The following is a 21,773-nucleotide window of genomic DNA, read 5'->3' on the forward strand; positions in this document are numbered from 1 at the left end:
GAAAATGGGGTTTCTTGTTTTGCAGTAGTCACTGAAATTTTAGAGCTAATATGAAATATACTTAAATCAATTTAACTCTTAGCCAATTTCACACAGATATTACAGCATTGTTTTGTTATAATTTATATATATATATATATATATATATATATATATATATATATACACATTTCAGAACTATACAACATACACTTTTCAGCAATCGCCTTTGTTACAAAATATGAAACAAATCTCAAAGGCAGATGTTTGAATGGTAAAGATGTACAATATTACAATCATCACTCTTTACTATGGAAAATGCTGAAGGTCAGTATTTGAGATTTGATCTAATATGCATCTTGTTTCCAGGAAAATAAGGAAGACAATCAGTCATGTTGTAATGAGATACAACTTAGGAAGCATTGTGCAGTTCAACGAGAAAAAAAAATGACTCTTAAATCAATGTTTAAAGTATATTTGGATAACAAGAGTTCTAACTTATAAATAATAAAACAAGCTGTTAAGGGGTATCTAATAACTGCCACAGGCCCAAAGGAATCAAGTATAATTGGAAAACGGATACCATTTGAGCAAAGTTAAAATGCATTGTTATGTATGATTCACATAGCCAAGCAGGAGACCAAAATATAGATGATTTAATACAGAGAACAAACAAACAAACATTAGATAATTTATGGAAACCCATACCAATGAACGATTAAGCCCAACTGACTCATAAGTAAGTGTAGCCCAGTTTTATTCAAGAGGTAATCTCTAGATGGTTAGGTACAAATAGTTTAGCTAATTATAGCAAATTGAAATTTGGATGTTAAATATATTTATTTTACTTGACCATGACTCTCCTTAAGGTCAAAAAGTCTATCTCAGTCCTTCAGATACTTTCATCAGTTAACATTTAGTCTGACACAGAGAAAACATACTATATAAGTTTATTAAATAACTTAGAACAAACATTCATTAAATATTTACTAGGTTCCAAGTGGTTTGTTAGACTACAGAAATTCATAAGACATCTTGAATTATTAATTCTCTGTATCACAACATTAGAGTTAGACTTTGCTTCTTTAATGACTCAAAGTATGAAAATCAAGACTAGAAATTTATCTAAAAATTAAATACATAATGCATAAATGTGGATTCCTTCCTTCATAGTGACACTCAAGGATTAGATTTGAGAATTAACTAGTATATTTATAATTTTCTAATAAAATGACACTAATTAACACCAATTGCTAGAAGCTTCACAATGATGTTTCTGTGATTCATTTTTAACTTTTAAACAAAATTTATTTTTAATTAGCATACAAATTAAAATATTTCACAATAGCATATCCATTTGTGTTTAGGTTGATTTCACCCCTAAATAATTTCTTATATTTCTAAACCCCTACTCATCTATACCTTTAGTTGCCCCCTTTTGACTTACATATTAGATGTTCTATTATCCTCCAACCTGCTTATTTAAAGCCCCTTTGTTCCCTCTCATGAGCCTCTTTCTAGTTTCTTGTCCTCTACTCACAGTTATGTACACATATAAAATTGAGAAATTATAATATAAATTAAATATAAATTTATATCTCTTAGTATGTGTTATCTAACTCAGTATAATGTTTTCTATTTTCATCTGTTTTCAAATTTCATGATTCCAGTTTTCCTTAGATCTGAGTAAAATATCATTGTGTACACATACCATATATTTACTATCCAATCATAAATTGATGGCCATCTCAGATGGTTCTATTCTTTCGCTATTGTGCATAGAGTATCAGTGAACACTGATTTTTAAGGGAGAAACTGAGGGATGAAGGGGATAGATGAGGAGGGGTCTGGAAACATAAGGAATGAATTAGGGGTGGAAATCAACCAAAAGTGTACATGGATATGCTATTGAAATATGGATTCAAATGATTCTTTATCTCTGTGATTTAAGTAGCACATTTTCCAACTTTAAACTCAAGTATATGATAAGGAAAAGTACATGAAATGATAATTTAAATAACTACCCCCTCAATAGTAGACCTAGAAACTTCAGTTAACTCTATTGGAGAAATAAGAGTTCAAAAGAAAATATCTTAATTTTCTAACGTAAAGTACATGTTAGGAGATAATTTTCTATGCTTATACTAATGTGGTTTTCACATGCATTTCATTTTTCATTCACATATTTTGGCATGGAAAATGATAAAGTTTTGACTCAATACTGTCATAGGTTTCCAAACTTAATCCACTGACTAGGTTCCAACCTACTTATGCTGAAAGTAAACAGTCACTTGGATTCCAGGAACTTCAGAACTGATCAATAACTCTTTATGACAAAGGAATGAAACTACTCGCAAGCAATCTTGCAGTACAAATCACCCCATGTGATGATTACCCCCAAATTAGTACAATTACTACTGATGATAAGGCTGTGACCCATATCAAAAGTAATCATCATATAGGAATCAATTTGTTTTACTCAAATCTTGACAGGATGACAAGACCTCCAGAATCCCTTGCAGAATTATGACAGAGATAATGATCAATTGGCATGATCACAGAATACCATGGAGATGGTGTTGTATTTCAGGATAGATCATGCCAAAATAATACTGTAAGAATTCAAATATATACCACCCTTAAATATGCTTACTTGGCATAAGGCTTATTTTGAGGTACTATTTTAAGAAACAACATATACTGGTAATGCTCAAAAAAGTTCCTCTTTTGTGAGAGAAATGTATAACTGTAACAAAATCCCCATATCTCAGGGTGTCCTCCTCACAGAACCAGAAAGAGGATGATAAATCCATAAGGCTCAGTCAACAGGCAGGGTTTTAACTTTCAGAAACAATCTAAACTACATTTGTTTTATGGTAATTTTATTGACATTCTAGTCTCAACCACATTTGCTCCACATCTTTTCATTCTCTTTTTTTTCCAGTAATTATAGTCAAAGCCAATTACTTGACATTTATGTGAATGATCACTCATTTGTCTGCATTATCAAATAAACAAACAGGAAATGTGATTCTAAACTTCTGGTTTTTTATCATTAATCTTTCCTTATATTTCGGGATTTATAGCTAGAAATTCATGAAAGTAGAAGAGAAAAATATTTTTCTTTTCCTAAAATGGTAAATATACATCAACATGATTTGTATAAGACATGTACCAAAAAAAGACATTCTAGTTATGCCGGAGCAGTCCAGTTTGTAAAACTCTTCCATTAACTTATTCTGGATTTTTCTTCTCCCCATCTTCATATTTGATTCTCTACATAGTCTCCAGGCTAATAAACTCCCTCCATCCCTATGCTACCTAGGATTCATAGGGCCTGATACGAAGTATTTGCTATGGACTACCTTTCTATTAGGTGGCACAGAACCTCAAAATTATTGTAAAATGTACATGAAGGAATGTTCAATCTACCACTACTGTAAGATCCATAAGAATCTGTTCTTTTTTCAGAATCTATGCCATGCTGATATACACCTGCTGTTGTGGAAAATTAGTTTAAGATGTGTTACAATCATTTATGCTGTGAAATATTTGTTATTGGTTTAAATATATGTTGCATTATTTCTTTTGCATTTGTTTAACTTTGTAAAGCTATATTACTGTGCCTGCCTAAAATACCTAATTGGCCTAATAAAGAGCTGAATGGTCAATAGCTAGGCAGGAGAGGGATAGGTGGGTCTGCCAGGCAGAGAGAATAAAAAGGAGAAAGAGAGAGACAAAGAAGGGAGGAGTGAGAAAAGCAGGAGAGAAGGACACACAGGGGCCAGCCACCAGCCACACAGCCAGCCACACAGCCACCTAGCCACACAGCCAGCCACAGAGCAAGAAGGAATATAGAATACAGAAAGGTAAAAGCCCAGAGGCAAAAGGTAGATGGAATAATTTAAGTAAAGATAAGCTGGCTAGAAATAAGCCAAGCTAAGGCTGGGCATTCATAAGTAAAAATAAGTCTTCTCTCTGTGTACTTATTTGGGAGCTGGGTAGAGGGATACCAAGATGCAAATAGTAAACAAGCAAACAAACAAATAAACAGAAAACAATTACAGTCTGTCGATATAGGGTGCTTGTAATGCTTGTAACCCCTTTTGGATTCTAAACCTGAACCTTTTTCCAGAGTATGTGCAGCAGAAGAGGCCACTGTCATTAGTCAGTGTTTTTTAATATCACAAGATCAAGGTAATATCCATAGAATATGATCCCCCCATTATCCTCCAATAATTAAACATGAATACTGTAAAGTAGTTTGAGGATGAGTTTTATGTCTTGCAAAAGAATTCTAAGATTCCTAGCTATCTAATCTACAAGGAACTTTTTCCCACTCTCTTCCTACAAATTCCTCTCTACCTACTAAATGATTGAAGAGGCATATCTTAATTTATTGTTAGCCTTTGCTCTCCTCACCACTTGACTGTGCAATATATATTTCCCTTTTTGGAAAAGCACAGTGCTATAGTATTTGTTTCTATATTCTCTGGGCAGCAAGCCCTTTCATGACAGTATTTCTGTAATGAAAATCTGAGAAATTATTCATTTATATTAAGGATAGCAATTCTAATTAGAGTGCTATAGTTTAGAGTATCAATTTCCATGTAACAGTTGTTCATCATATCCAGTGCCAAAGCTGTTAAACTATATTCTGACTCAGATTTAGAAGTCATTAACTAAACCACAACAATTACTACTAACATTTGCTAGAAAAAAATAATAGAAGAAATGCAAAATTCCCCAATCTGTGACAATAGAATGATTCCATATGCAAAAGACTGAGTCTGTAACTATGCCTAACACTATTGTACAGCTAAAGACCTGGGAATAATGCATTTAACAAATATTAAAGTGCTATGCAAATAAACCTACAAATGCTTTCTTCTTTCCTAATGCTTTGAATAAAATATAGACTCAAGCATTTTAAAATATCGACTTATTTTACTTAAGGTTTTATGTCTATTGTTTCTTGTACTTTCAGAACAGGAATAGAGCTGAAATGAATATGGATGATTTTATTTCAGAATGCCCTCAATACTATGCCACACACAGAGTGAAAACATCTGTTTCTTAGAGATATAATGACAGATTTTGATGTTCCAAAGTGAGACGATGGACTGGGTGAGGGATTAGAAAATTTTGATGTGAGATTTAGAGTTTTCAGTAAGGAAAAGAGATGGGGCATGATAATTTAGTCCTCACATTTTTTTTTTGTCAAAGATCAAAGAATAGCTTTTTGAAATGAAATAATCCAAATTGAACACTTCAATCAGGACTTTACAGAAAAATACTTGAGAATAATATTTATAGTATCAAAGTCATTTTTTTAAAATAATAGTCAATATTGACTTTTTTGGAATACCTTAGAAACACCATAATAATCATTTGAACTTAGGGCTAAAAACTAGTTTGTTATCAGCAACAATTATTTCTCTACGTTAAAAAAACTGAGTTATGACTTAGGAACATTTAAAAATATCTTTATTAAAAATTGTATGTATGTGTTGATAAATAATGGTATATTTTATATTGGATGTCATGCTCTTTTGAATTAAGGAAGTTCAGTTAAATGCTCAAGAAAATTTGGAAATCGATTTGAACAAGGGTGCTAAGTATTAGGTAAAAGTGAAGAAGACATTGTGCTAAAAGATGAGAAGTTACAAGAAAAAATGCTACTTCATCAGCCTGAAGTCACAGTTCAGGTATATCATTACACCTTCATACATGGAGAGATTGCAGAGAACTTTGTGGAAGAAAGTTATACAAGGATTAACAGCTGACTTGCATTAATCAAGTCAAATTGAACCAAAAATTATACCAAAAATTTTGTGTTTTAATTTGGAAGAAAAAAATAATTAGTAGGAACCACGTGGTGATGTCAGTGTAGATAACATAATAGGCATAGAACGACTTTTTACATTAAATGTATTTTTCTTGTCAAATAGCATTCTCAAAAGCTTTGACAAAAAAGGGCTGTGGTAGCCAGAAATAAACAAACTGTGTGGTGAAATTTTTGTGTATGCTCTAATAAATAAAGCTTGCCTGATGATCAGAGGGCAAAGCCAGCCACAAGTTGGCCATAGAGGCCAGGCACTGGTGGCACACACATTTAATCCCAACACTTGGAATCTCATGCGTTTGCTCCCAGCACTTGGGAGGCACACATGCTTTTAATCTCAGCAGCAGGGAGGTGGAAAGAGGATGTGATATGGCTGGGCAGAGAAAGACAGGAGGAGACAAGAACTCAGTCCTTTGGGCTGAGGAGTTGATGAGGTGAAAGATTCCTGTGGCTTACTCCTTTTTCTTTCTGATCTTTCAGCATTTACCCCAATATCTGGCTCCAGGTTTCCATTAAGACAAATTAGGATTTGTGCTACAAAATTGTTAAGTATTTCAAAAGTTAAGATGAAAAAAATGATACAGTAATAAGGCACTCAGAAGCACACTGTGGTTACAAAGGTGTTTAGTGGGAGGTAATTGTAAAATAAATATAACAATGTTGAAAATGTTTGGACAGCTATTTAAGGTTTGTTAGAAAGTTAATAAAAATAGAGCATCATGGTTTGTGAACAATTTCTAGAGTCCAACTCAAGCTTGATACTATTAAAATGCATTGAGTTAAATCTTTGCTACAGTTTCATAGTTATGTTCCTTCATGTATAATCTGTCAAGAGTATCAGAAGGAAAGGTACTCTACACATGGAAACTGATAGTGAATAAAAACAACGATGAAATAACATGAAAATATCAGACAGAAGGATGTTTGTAAAATAGACCAAATGGAGAAGAACAGAGATTTTAGAGAATCAAATGAGAGGAAAGCTCAAGTTAACCATGTGGTATAGTGCAATAAAAATAACAAAGATAATAAAATAAAATGTGAGTACTCTGTCCAAAACCATGGTACCCTTTAATTATGTTAAAATCAAACCCAGAAAGCACACATGGAGATATATATGGAATAAATTATCAAGAAGTCAGCAAGTAACAATATGACATAATACATTTACCTATAGTGATGACTACATTGATAGTTGTGACACTCAACATCATGTTCAAGCATGTTTTGAAGAAGTACAAGAAGGGTATGAAAAGCTAATTCTAGAGGATTGAAGCTTTCTCCAAACTGACTGCTCTTTAGACCCATGATCAAATTTTCAGTTACTGTTAAATTTAATAAAAACAAATATAGTCCATAGAAAAAGAAGTTATTATAATCCTGTAAAATGCTTCAGAGTGTGTTGGCAATAGTTTCTTTCTAAGAAATGTATGCAGCATGAGAATAAGCAGGTTCCTTGAATAAAAATCCTAAATTGAACCCTTTAGGGTTATTTAATTTTCTCACAACACCACTAGAACTAAAATAAAATTTTAATAATGAAAACTAGTAAAATAAATTTTTAAAAAAGGCAGTCATAATTGCTTTAGCTTTAGTCTCATGCATTTGTTTGGTAATAATAGTATAAAATGGTCATGTATTAAAATAATCCTTCAGTAAAAGCAAGGTATATAGATACATATTTCCAAAAGCATAGCATATGAATTGATTGCATTTGGGAGAAAATGTGTAAAAATACATAAATGTCCTATTCTTTATTCAAATCTCCAAATTAAACTTTCAGGTGAATACCTGAAGTGAAGAAAAATCTTCCAAATATGCCTAGCTTGCTGAGCTGAAAAGAAAGTACCTTGGAGACACCAGCACAATGAATAGATAAATACATAATCGCTCTAACATTGTTGTCACTCAGCCCCTTTGTCTTCACTCAACCTGGGAGCAAATGAGTACACAAATGACAGGAAAGAGAAAGAAGATAGGCAGATGAAGAAGAAGGCCTTTCACTTGTACTCTGACTATAAGTGCTCTCTGTTATCCAGGAAGTTAGTCAGAAAGGCACCACTTTGTAAATTCACCTCAGGCAGATATAAAGAAATCAGAAACATATCCCTTTGAGAATTTCAGTCAGTTCTGTTTCTGCCATCTTCAGTTTAGCACTTTGGTGAACATAAACTCTAACAAGTCAGGCCATTTGTGCAAAGCCTCAGGGCAGTTTAGACACAGGCTTTTCCAAAGAGGGGAGGGATCTTAAAAATCTCTATGTTGAAAAATTCCATGTTAATGATGACTAAGGAAGTAAAACAGCAGTTTAAATCTAACAACCAGTGAGTGCTTATGCAAAGAAAGGTTTTAAATTTCTGACCAAACAGGTTACAAGAAATTATATTTCTTTCATTTAGTTGAAAATAAGTAGTACTCCTATTTATTCAATGAGAGTGGCTGTGATTTGAAATGCATTTTCCTATTAATTAGTTATTAGCTGCTCAAATATCAACTAGCTAAAGAATGAATGAACTGTGGAGTGTGGCATTTGCTTCTATTATGCTGACTGAATGTCACTAGATTATCTGTGAAATATCATATTTAGGAATTGACACAAAGACTGTCTATCTTAACTTAAACCTCTATTTGACATATAAAAGTAAGTCCCATTTAGTGAGGTCTCTTAATCCACTTAAATTTAAAACCTAAGAAAGTCATTGAAAAATTCTCTTTTCCTTTCATGTTTTAGAACCTAGAAGACAATAAAGCATTCGTGGAGGCACTATATTCTTAGCTAAGATAATGTATTGTTCTTAATTTTTATGAATGCGGTATCTGAATTAAATTGAACATAAATGATATAGTTCAGAATTCATTAAAAATCTAAATAGGTGAAGTTCAGGGGTGCAAGGGATTAATTAATCTTTTATGGAAGCATTTGCAATAAATTCAAAGTTAATGAATATTCTGACACTTAATATATTTAAGGTTTATAGCTTCTCAAATTTAACATCCAAAATACCCTTCAAAATGCACACATAAATGCAATGGACCTAAAACAAAGGACATCAGAGGACATATCTCACTTTTATGGTGTATGTTAACCATATAGACAAGTGAAACAGATTGAATTATACATTTCTGGATGAATAGTGAACAGAAATATTTCTAATTTTTTATTAATTAAAAAATTTTTAAATTTCATTTTAAATATCTTGCAAACAAAAAATATCCACTACCAACCAATTTAAATATAATTCTCTCTCTGTGTGGAGTGTGTGGGTGTGTCTGTATGTGTGTTTGTGGGTATGTGTACATGATTACATTGCTGCATTGTCAACAGAGCTTAGAGGCTTCACGTTCTCTGGCTGTAGTTAATGGCAGTTGGCAGCCACTTGACTTGGTAGCTGTGAATTCAACTCTGGTCTTCTGTAAGAGCCATATGAACTCTTAATTGCTGAATCTAGCCTCAGAAATATTTTTAAATCATTATTCCATGAATACCATTAAAAATGTCATAATATGGATATATTAAATGCAATTACTGAAATTCAATTAAAGCATTGTTTGATTACTATATGAATAGCTTTTTTCATCAATACCAAGCTTTTGCCATTTGTCATTTGAAAGGTTTCTAGAAAAAGATTGCCCAGATTCAAACCCTGGATCTTGTCTTATGAGCCAATAGCTTATACTAGTCACTAAAACTCTTTGTAACACTGCTTCCTCACCCATAAAAGGGATTATAAGTTTGATTTTTATTTTATATAAGAATATCTCTATACATATATATGTGTACAGATTCATATATACACTATACTTGCTTATACACACATACACACACACACACACACACACACACACACACACACACATATATATATATATATATAATGATTGGAAATAAATCAGTATGTTATCAGGTTATTCTATAATTCTTATTTTGTTGGGAAAGCTAATAGAAAAAATTGGCCAAATGTTCATAATTATCCATTTTTAAGATTATGCATTTTTTAACCAAACTTAGCTTTTCTTATTCCTATTGAACCCACCCTGCCCTTCCCCTAACCCCAATATTTAGAAATCACTAAAAAAGTGAAATGTGTCCCCATCACCAATTCTTGCCAATCAACTGACACAACATTCCTTTTTTTGGAGTGCACTGAGTATGTTTCTTGTTTGCCCAGCTTCCTCTTAAGTCTGCTTATCTCTATTGGCCTCATCTAACCCAATAAAAGAACAAACAATTCTGTTGTTTGTAGAGACTGTAATTTCCAAGGCTATGCAGATTTCTAGCATCCTTTCTTCTGAATAATATTTTCCATTTTTAACTTCCTATTTGTTTTCACATGACAAAATATCCTTTACAAAGACACTTACTACTCTTTAAACCCATAAATTTAAAATTAGTGATTAATGAGCTTACTTTCAAATTCACAGGAATTGTTTAGAACATTAGAATACCCCAAACCTGTGAACTTCTAAAAGCTTCCACTTTCTCTGTCCTGTAACTCTTCTCTCCTTTGTAGCCAGTGACATTTCACTAAATACTGTATTTGGTTTTGTGTTTTAAATTGGCAACTCTATTATTTGTTTTATGGACTTTGTTCTTCTGAGAACCATGAAACTACAATGTAACAGATCATTTTGAAGATTAAATACATTCAATTTATTAGTAGAAATAGCCATATGCTGGTGCTTCGAATTAATAGTTGTTAATGGCTTAACAAAATATCATTTATAAGCAGTTTAATGTTAATATTATTCATTCAATCAGAAAATATGATAGGAAACCCAAGGTATAATGCTAAGAAATTTGTCATCTAACAGAAAATTTATTTAATATTAGTGGTCATACTATTTAACTAGAGAGGGATTTAAAATTTAGTAGGGTGTGTAAATTAGTTTTTTATTTTATTTTATGAATTCTGGAAAGCTAACATTACTTAGAAGATTTAACTTTTATATCTATCTCAGAATTAAAACTTTTCACATTAAAAGATGATGTTCTACAGATTAGTTTCTCAAAGAGTAATATTTTGTTGATTATCCATAAGTAGGTTAATTTTAATTTTCTTCTATTTGATGCTACTAGAGAGAGGTTCCTGATTCATAGTCACTAATTTACTGTGATATCTGCTAATATGATAATTGACACAGAATTACTCCCTTTTATTGCTAAAATTTATCATACAAAACCTATATTAGCAGCACTCGGGAGGCAGAGGCAGGCGGATCTCTTTGAGTTCGAGGCCAGCCTGGGCTACCAAGTGAGCTCCAGGAAAGGCACAAAGCTACACAGAGAAACCCTGTCTCGAAAAACCAAAAAAAAAAAAAAACCTATATTAGCAAGACATTCACAAACTAATGTTATCAACAGTACATTATATTTGGAACAGTGAGAAAATAAAGTATTGTTGAAAAATAAGACCTGGAAATTTGATCTAGAACTATATAAGTAATGCAGAATATTGAGACAGCTCAATATGGAGCTCTTCTAAGGCAGAATCACAATATATGTCATATTAAATACAGTTTTAACTCTACAGAGCAAAAGCTGAGGTTAAGCAATTTAAATAAAAATTCAACATATCTTAATATAATTTTTAAAAACTGCAATCATACCTTTCCTGGCTTTCTTCCTTCAGATCTCCGCTGATTTGCGAAAAAATGGAAGCAAGGGAAGGAAAACAAAACAAAAAACAAAGACAAAATTCAGCTTAAATTTGATTACTGCATATACATTTTATTTTTTTTTACAAAAGTATGTCAATATTCCCAATGCAATAGTATACAGTTTTCCTTTGCTCTCAGTGACAGTATGAGCAAGCAAATATAAGGGCACTATAAATTTCATGCAACAACATGAACAACCATATAAAAGACTGATTGGTGTTAAAAACTTCAGTTAACCTACATAGAAATTAGCCAAAAAAAATACTCTTTCCATTAGATATTCTCATTTGACATCACACACATCTCATCAAATTTTGGATAACCAGGTATTTAGATTATATTTGAACCCATTTCTTATTTATAACAGGATAAACTAAGTTCATTGGAAATTTTTTAATTAAAAACCAACATACAGAATATTTATATGTCATCATGACACTGTTTCTAAATGTTAAATCAATAAATTTGGTGGTTTTTAAAAGAGGCATGTTAATTTAATTCAGTTCAACTAATTGTTTAAAGATATCACGATGGACTCAGGGTTCAATTTATTTAAGATATTTTTCTTTGTAATGTCCCTCAAAAGGCATGTTAATTAACACTTTAAGACTTAAGAAAATTTTAAAATATTCATTTTTACAAGTATATTCTAAATTTTAAAGGATATAGATACTATATAACAAATATACTAAATATCTGTATTTCTAAGTAATTATAATCTCCAAAGTCCCCTTTTCTCTACTTTTGTCTTGGTTCCCTGTACATTGTACAATACTGCAAAAGTGCCTCAGATAACCTGTTAGAAAGCCAACAATCACAGAAAGATGGATACAGGAAGTGTAAATACAGAGAGGAGTGCATTCAATACTATGAGAGAGAAAAAATAGTCTACATTTTTCATACAATAGCATATTACCTTTCTCAGAGAAATCTAAAATAGGAATGCATTAAACCATGCTACAAATAATTAAATGAACTAAATTGGTAACTTTAGTTCCTCAAAAAGTAACCACCGTATTTAAGAATTACATGCATTCTACCTACTAATCATGTATTATGAGAAATGATTTATGTAAAAGTCACACACTATATATTTTACTCAAGCTGTTACTTAAAAGTCTGTAGTACATGCACTCATATTAGTTTAAGCAAAAGTCAATTTTAGATTATTCTCATCACCATAAATGAATCCTCATATAATTTATCTCCTCCTCTATTACTATGAAGCAACACTACTAGAACTTTAAAAATCTACTTTACTTTGATGGATCAAATTGTCAATGATGATATAAAGGTATTTTCCCCACTTTCTTTTACTATAATTTCTTCCGCTGCTTTAAATATCCACTATTCAACTTTTTATCTTTATAAATTTCAAGGTTTGGGCCAGGCGTGGTGGTATAAACCTTTAATCCCAGCACTCGGGAGGCAGAGCCAGGCAGATCTCTGAGATTGAGGCCAGTCTGGAATACAAAGCAAGATCCAGGACAAGCACCAAAACTACACAGAGAAACCCTGTCTTGAAAAAAAATAATAAGTAAATAAAATAAATTTCAAATTGTTGGGCATGGCATATTAATTCAATCATTTTCTATTTAATAGTTTAACTCAATTCTTTAATTTAGTATAATGATTTAAAGTTTCAGTTATAATTATACATTTTAATAAATGTATTTACTTTTTGTGTCTAATATTCTATTGTAAAAATTCATTGTGTTTCATCAAAACATTTATTCATGGAATCAGATTTAGTTCATCTGTACATATGGTTGTTAGGAATATTATAATTGTTTAAACATATAGAGATAAACGTGCTCTGTGTGCATATGAGTGATGGTATGAATAAGAAATGCCCTCATGTGCTCAGGTATTTGAATACTTAGTTCTCTGGTGGGATTACAGTTTGTAAAGATGATATAGTCTTGCTAGATGAAATATATCACTGGGAACAGGCTTTGAGAGTTCATAGACTTGACCCACTTCTACTTTACTCATTCATCTCCATTTTTGCAGTTGAAGATGTGATTTCACAGCTTTCTGTTCATGCTGGCATGCATGTTACTTATCATCATGCTACCCTACCATGATGGACTCTTCCATCCCTGAACTCATAAACCAAAATAAACTCTTTCTTCTGTGATTTATCTTAGTCATGGTGTTTTATTACAGCAACAAGAATTTAATTAATACAGTAAGGTTTTCAAATATATGTATAATTTGAAGTACAAATGTTAGCCATATAATAATGCTGTTTAATTGTTTGAGGAATTTCCTGATTGTTCCACACAGTTGCTGTAATTTACATTGCTTCCAATAGTATATGAAGTTTATCTGGTCTCCACTATCTTGGAATTTAATTTTAAATAATTACCTTTTAATTATTTCTGCCCAAGTATTTAAATATCATGCACTAGTAATAAAATTGACTCTAATTTATGTGTCATGACTATTCTTTGATATTGATTACATGATTATATGCTACTAAGTATATATAATATACTACATTGAAATGTAACTTATTTTCACACACAAATTTTTGTATTATTTGAAACAAACATTTAAATTATAAACAACTCATGTAGAAGCAAACAACATTTATATAATCACTGTCCTATTATTTTCTATTATGGAGGAGAAACTCTAAAAGCCCCATAAGTTACTGAGGAATAATTAGCTTTGAGTAGTTGCTGGGAAAGGGAGAATAATTCTTTCTTGAGTGTTTCCACCAATAGGGTAAGCATGATGCAGTGGATGGCCCCACACCCATGCACATGCTCAACAGCATCAATTGAACATAAGTAAATAATTAAAGACATAAAACTAGTACAGGAACATGTTGGCAACTTATGAAGGGAGTTGAAGGAGGGGGAATATTCAGGAGACATGATCAAATTCATTATATGCATTAAGAACTTCTTAAAGGATACATGAAAATTATTATCTATTAAAATCTAAAGTATTATATAGCATAGTAAACAAATCCTTCAGAGTAAAATTTAGAGTGGCTAACTAATGACTTGTCCAGCATGAGGCCCCTGCTGTGAGACAGTCCATGCTCTATGCTGCTCTATGCTGTTTGGATGACAGATGGCCAGGATCCAGAGTCTTAGATAGCCCAGAGACCCAGGATAGAATCAAATACAACTGGCCAAAATAAAAAAAGAAGTTAATGAAATGATTCCTAATTACATTCTGCTATACTCATAGATCAGAGTCTAGCCCAATCGTCATCAGAGAGGCTTTACCTAGCAACTGGTGGAAAAGGATGAAGAGACCTACAGCCAAACATTAGGTGGAGCTCAAGGAGCCCCCGGAAGAAAAGGAAAAAGGATTGTAGGAGTCAAGGACACCAGGAGGAAAAGGCCCCTAAAAATTAACTAAGCAGTGTTCATAGAGGTTCACAGAGACTGAAGAGGCAACCACAGAGACAGTATGGTTCTACACTAGGACCTCTACATATATGTTACAGTTGTGTATCTTGGTCTTCTTGTGGGACTCCTATCAATGGGAACAGGGGCTGTCTTTGACTGTTGAGTGCTTTGGGGACCATTTTCCTCATACTAGCTTGCCTCATCCAGCCTTGATATGAGGGTATGTGCCTAGTCTTGTTATGACTTGATATGGCATACTTGGTCAGTATCACTGGGAGGCCTGTTCTTTTCTGAAGGGAAATGGAGGAGGAGTGACTCTGGGAGAGAAGGGAGGGGTGTGTATGGGAGCGATTGGAAGGAGTGCAGGGCTAACTGCAGGTCGGATGCAATGCATGAGAGAAGAAACAAAAGAGAGAATTTTCAGTCATGGAATAATGACACAGCAGTTGCTTGGCAAAAAGAAAAAAAATGAGAAAACTGGGTTAAATGAATCTGATATGATGATTTTTAAATTGAAGTATTTTATAAAGTACTAGTGTAGAGTAAAATTAAATAACAGAGCATTTTCAATGCAGATCTAATCTAAAAAAACCTAAAAAAATCAAAATTTTCTTAATATGGCCTATGAGTAAATTATTATAGGCAATAAAAAAATTACCAACTTCTCACTAGGAATTATGAATGATTTAGAATACATCTTAGTCACACTTAATCCTTTTGGTTTATTTTAAACTCCAATCTTGCCTTGAAATTTTCTCATTCTATGACAATAACAAAAGTAATGTGACAGATACATCTGCTTTCTGAAAATACTGAAACATGGCTTTCATTTTTAATTGTTTACATAAATATTTTTTCTGTTTGTTTATTGCCAAGATGAATGCAATTGTCTTTGATATCACTTCAAATTACAGATCATCTTAACATGTTAAATTGTTAAATGAGAAAAATCTGGCTGAGGGTATTGCATTGTCTATTTAAGTTTGTAGATATTTGCAATAAAAACAATAAAGTGATTATGAAAATGAACAAAAGAATACAAATGATGTTTCTTATTTTCTAGAAAAAATAATCACTGTTTAAAAATGCAATCAGATGCCTCCAGAGGTTGCTTTATTACTTGATAGAAGAGAAAGTAGGAAGTAGTCTTGTACACATTGGCACAGGAGAACACTTCCTAAATATAACACCAGTAGCACAGACATTGAGAGCAACAATTAATAAATGAGACCTTTTGAAACTGAGAGGCTTTTGTAGAGCAAAGGACACAGTCAATAAGACAAAATGACAGCCTAGAGAATGGGAAAATAACTTCACCAACCCCACATCTGACAGAGGGCTGATCTCCAAAATATGCAAAGAACTGAAAAAGCTAGATATCAACATAGCAAACAATCCAATTACAAAATGGGCTACAGAGCTTAACAGAAAATTCTCATCAGAAGAATCTCAAATGGCTGAAAGACATTTAAGGAATTGCTCAACATCCTTAGTCATCAGGGAAATGCAAATCAAAATGGTGTGAGACCATCTTACACCTGTCAGAATGGCTAAGATCAAAATCACTGAATACAGCTTATGTTGGAGAAGATGTAGAGTAAGGGGAACACTCCTCCACTGTTGGTGGGAATGCAAAGTTGTACAGCGACTCTGGAAATCAGTTTGGCAGTTTCTTAGAAAATTGGGATTCAATCTACCTCAGGATCCAGCTATACTACTCTTTGGCATATACCAAGGAATGCTCAATCTTATCACAAGGACACATGCTCAACTATGTTCATAGCAGTATTATTCTTAATAGCCAGAACCTGGAAACAACCTAGATGCTCCTCAACCAAAGAATGGACAAAGAAAATGTGGCACATATGCACAATGGAGTACTACTCAGCAGAGAAAAACAATGATGTCATGAAATTTGCAGGCAAATGGATGGAACTAGAAAATATCATCCTGAGTGAGGTAACCCAGACTCAGAAGGTCAAACATGGCATGTACTCTTTCATAAGTGAATACTATATGTAAGGCAAAGGATAACCAGACTACAACCCACAGCTCCACAGAAGCTAGCTAACAAGGAGGACCCTAAGAGGTACACATAGATAGCTCAGAGAAGGAGAAATAGATGAAATCTATATGAGCAAACTGGGAGTGGGGAGGGGGTAATGGAGGGCAAAAAAATGGGGGATGAGAACATAAGGAAATGGGAGGGTCGAGCTGGAACAGGGACAGAATGGGAGAGCAAGGAAAGAGATACCATGATAAATGAAGACATCATGGGACTAGAAAGAGGCAGGGTGCTGGGGAAGTTCGCAGAAATCCATAATGAAGCCTCCACATTGGACTACTGGCAATGGTAAAGAGGGTGCCTGGATTGGCCTACTCTGGTGACCAGACTAGTGAATACCCTAACTGTCATCATAGAGCCTTCATCCAGTGACTGATGGAAGCAGATGCAGAGATCCACTGCTGGGAGCAAGGCTGCGTTCTGGAAATCCAATTGATGAGAAAGAGTAGTGATTCTGTGGGCAGGGGACATATGGATCATGGTGGAAAAATGTTCAGAGATGACCAGCCACAATAGTTGAAACCAATGAACTGAGGAATAATCGCTGTGGAGCCCCCATGTGACTAGAGTAGGCCCTCTGGATATGAGAGACAGTTGTTTAGCTTGAGCTGTTTGGGGGACCCCCAGGCAGGGGGATCAAGATCCATCCCGGGTGCATGGGCAGGCTTTTTGGAGCCGAGTACCTAGGATGTGATACCTTGCACAGCCTTGGTGCAGGGCGGGAAGGGCTTGAACCTGCCTCAGCTGAGTGTGCCAGCCTCTGATGACTCTCTATGGGAGATCTTGACTTGGAAAATGTGGACATGGGGGGAAGGCTTGGGGGAGAAGGCTGGGGACTAGGAAGAGGGAAGGGGGAGGAACCTGTGGTTGGTATGTAAAGTGAATAGAAAATTTCTTAATAATAAAAACATTTAAAAAATGCAATCAGATTGCTCAGTTTTTTGGTTTTCCAGCTTTCATGTTAGATGAAACAATGATAAACTATATCTACAACAAAAAATTTAAATGACAAGCATCAAGTTTAAGGTAAAAAGGAATTTAAAAACACTATTATTAGTTCATAAGTAATATATGTCTCAAATGAAAGCTAAAAGCTAAGATAACTTCATGTAAACACCAGTTGAAGTATAGTATTGTGATATTGAGTTTAACACAGATTATTTCCTGTGTAGAAACACATTATCTTCATATTACACAGATTTCCTGAGTACTCTGTTGCCTGTAATACAATATATAACTTGGTTATGAATATATGTATATTTAAGTTGTGATATACTGTCATAATAAGATAAATTATATGATGTATGTAATTTCATTCATTCATTAAAATTTGTGAATAGATTAAAATTATTTAATATCTGTATTGTTGTTACTTTATTTCCTAACTAGTAAATATCTCTGATAGAAAAAGTGCTCAAAAATGTATTTTTACATGGTAGTATTTGCACAGACCTTATTCTTAGTTAACTGCCTTTGTATTATTCCTGGTGGAATTCTAAAACCTACAATTGCATAAGCTACTAGGCAATTATACTGTATATAAAGAAAAGTAAAGGCTCAACAGTGTCTTCCAACTTCATATACAACATTCAGTCAAGGCTAGTTAGTAATGCACTGATTCATTTACCAGGCTAGTTAGGGAGTTACTGACAAGATAAACACAGTTTTCATTGCTCCCTAAGAAACTAGATTCTATAATAGGAAATAGAGTTCACAACATAGATACATATAATAGTTATAGTATCCAAACAATATACCATCTCCTTCACTAAGAAGACTTTTTCTCATAGAATTATTTGTACATATTTAGTTGCAGTGTTAGCAGAAATGTAAGATGAACATTAATTAAAGGCAAAACTTCATATTTACCATAGCCCTATGAACAGTATCTTTGAAGATGCCAGAATTTCCTAAGAAACATAGAAGAGCACACTTCCTGAGTGGTCTATAAAGTCTTGAATTGTCAAAGACTTGCATTAAAACTGCATGAGGTAAGGTCTGAGCTTCATTTTAAAAGTGATTTCATTCCCTAGAGGTGTATCTACCTCAGGCATCTTCTCTGTATTTAGCACTTAAAGTATCTAAAATATTTTAAGCTTGTTCATTTTTTTACTGCTATGTGAAACTATCTTGGAGATTTTCTTTTTAAAATTGATTTTGTTGAAGTTGCTATTTTCAGCTTCCAATGAAACATAAAACAGACAATGTTTCCATTTATCTGTCTGTTTTATTTTCAGCAGAGTTCTATAATTACGAGGGTTTTGTTTTTATTATTGGTTAATTATCATTAGTTGTTTTGAAAGATTAAGAAAATTATAATTTAGAGAGAGTTTAATTGTAAAATCTTATGAAACAACTACTAATTGAACATCTACTCTGTGACAGGCAGAGTAGCTAAAATCTTAATCTCACAAGGTAAATTGCTTAACTTAAAACACAGTTTCACTGTTATTAATTCTGCAGCTTGGGTGACTTGGTAAATTATTTAACCACAATTATTTGTGATTGTGACTGAGCCTGTTCATTTGTAAAACACCAGTAATAATACTAATTACATGTCAAGGTGGCTATGCTATCTAATTAAGTCAATACACAGTTTTATAGTAAGTATTAAAAAATCCTGGCTGCCATTAGTACTGTCATTATTTTAACAGCACTATACTGTTTGAAACTATGAAATACTATGTGAAATAAAGAAATTGTTGTCTCGTATATTTGTCCACAGTTGTTATTTAGGAAGGATTAAGACATGGTTTTGCTGAAGAAAGTGTGTCACTGGGATGGGTTTTAAGGTTTCAAAAACAAAAGCCAGGCCCAGTCTTACTCTCCTTCTGCCTGCAACTTATTGATCTTATGTGAGCTCTCAGCTACTTCTACAGTACCATGCCTGCCTGCTTACAGCCAAGCTTCTGCCATGATGGTCCTGGACTCACACTCTGGAACTGTAAGTCAGCCCCCAATTAAATGCTTTCTTTCATAAATTACCTTGGTAATGGTACCTCCTCATAGCAATAGAAAAGGGACTAAGACCAAAACATCTTAGTAATTGACACAATCAGCTACTAAAGGTGAATCATTGATGATACATATGAAAGCACCAGGAGTGTTGTAGAGGGTTGTAAGTGGAAAACATTTTGCTTCTGAGTCCCAAGGGAATCACTCAGGAAAACAAATTACAGCAATGAAGATAATGCCAATAGGATTTTCCTTAGCATATAAAATACATTTTATTCCCACATTTTATAAGCTAGTGACTATTAAACATAAGTAAAAAGCTACCATTGTTAAATTTTTTTTTTCAAATAACTGGAGAAACATAATTTAATCCATGGCCTGTCATGTTAAATCAGTGGTGAAGTATAGCTTTCTACACTAGGCTCCTGGGATACAAACTTGGCCCAGATGATGAGGTCTTTATCATTGTCATCCTAATTATAACTCATGTTGAAGTGATTATATCACTTGTTAGAATGAGGTATTGTCAGCACTAAGGATGTAATAATTAATAAAATAGTCCATATAATTCCTTCATTAATATGTCTAGTGCCTCAGTTGAGTCATAGATTCAAATTATTAAATGATTATAGAACTTGCAAGTTTTACCCTTTATTTATATTCATCATTTGAACAGGAAGAAATCATTACAAGCAGAGAAAAGAAGAAATCAAAACATTTTATAATAAACACTTTGCAGAGATAGAAATAAAATTAAAATTAACTACAGTCACTAACTTTGATATAATAAATCAGAACATCACTAAAAATGCTCTAACAACATCTGGTTTAATTTATACAAATGTCATACAACATTGAAGGAATTAAAACTTTCTTTTTCCCTTTATTTTACTACTGGAAGAATCTTATTATTTATCTTTATGTCAAGAAGAGGTTTAAAGTGAATGCATTTTAGCTCTGGAAGATAAACTTGGAAGTATTCATCCTAATAGCATCAGTGCTATGTATATGTAAGTTACAATGAGGATGAAGATATAATCTAGCTGTTAAAAGCTCTGAAAGCTCTTGCAGAGGACCAGAGGTAAAATCTAAGCACCCACATGGCAATTTAGAACCATATAAAATGCTAATTTTAGGGGATCCAATACCTTCTTCTGACTTCTATGTGAACTACACAAATATACTGTACACAAAATAAATGCAAACAAAATACCTACACATATAAAAATAAAAATTTAAATTTAAAATTAACTATACACTCATAATGAAAATGTATATTAGATTAAGAATAGGAGCATTATTTATACAAATTAAGGAGAGCATAAAAATAAATAAATAGTATTATATTAAAAATGGAAAAACTACATATTATGCTCAGGTAGAATGCAGAGATATTCTTTTTTTCAGTACTCTTGCTCAATTTTGAACTAGAAATAAGGCTAGAAAATTGAAGAAAAGGCATTTGAAATTAAGAAATCAACCAACCTCTATTTATATGCCATGCAATTGTCTAACTAAAATCTAACAATAAAAATCAAAGCACTTCTATAAATATTAAATTTAGCAGTGGTGTCAGATATAAGATCAGTACACTTGAGTCTTACTCATTATGTAGTCATGGCTAGATCAGAATTCACTAAGTAGACTAGGCTGGTCTCAAACTCATAGATATCTACTTGTCTCTTCCCTGGAGTGCTCAGATTAAAGACATCTACTACCACCCCTGTGATCAATTGATTCTTTCCTTGGGAAAATATGAATTTATATATAATTTTTCTTCATTTTATATACAAATCGACTTATTTGTATTTCTGAACCATTCTGAGCAATAAGGCAAAATTTTAGAATGCGTAAATTTAGAATGCATAAACAATAAGTCATGAGTGAAACAGGTTAGCGT

At 32.9% G+C, this 21,773-nt stretch overlaps 1 protein-coding gene across 2 annotated transcripts in view; it reads right to left on the reverse strand.

The window, feature by feature from the left end:
* Pcdh11x (protocadherin 11 X-linked) overlaps positions 1-21,773 on the reverse strand; it is a 610,657-nt gene that overhangs the window by 292,641 nt on the left and 296,243 nt on the right. For both annotated transcript variants that reach the window (XM_016008787.3, XM_006990485.4), the window contains exon 5: positions 11,432-11,461. In XM_016008787.3, coding sequence (XP_015864273.1) covers positions 11,432-11,461 — 30 coding nt within the window. The remainder of the gene's footprint in view (positions 1-11,431; positions 11,462-21,773) is intronic.

This window comes from Peromyscus maniculatus, chromosome X, assembly GCF_049852395.1.
Source record: "Peromyscus maniculatus bairdii isolate BWxNUB_F1_BW_parent chromosome X, HU_Pman_BW_mat_3.1, whole genome shotgun sequence".
Classification (NCBI taxonomy): Eukaryota; Metazoa; Chordata; class Mammalia; order Rodentia; family Cricetidae; genus Peromyscus; species Peromyscus maniculatus.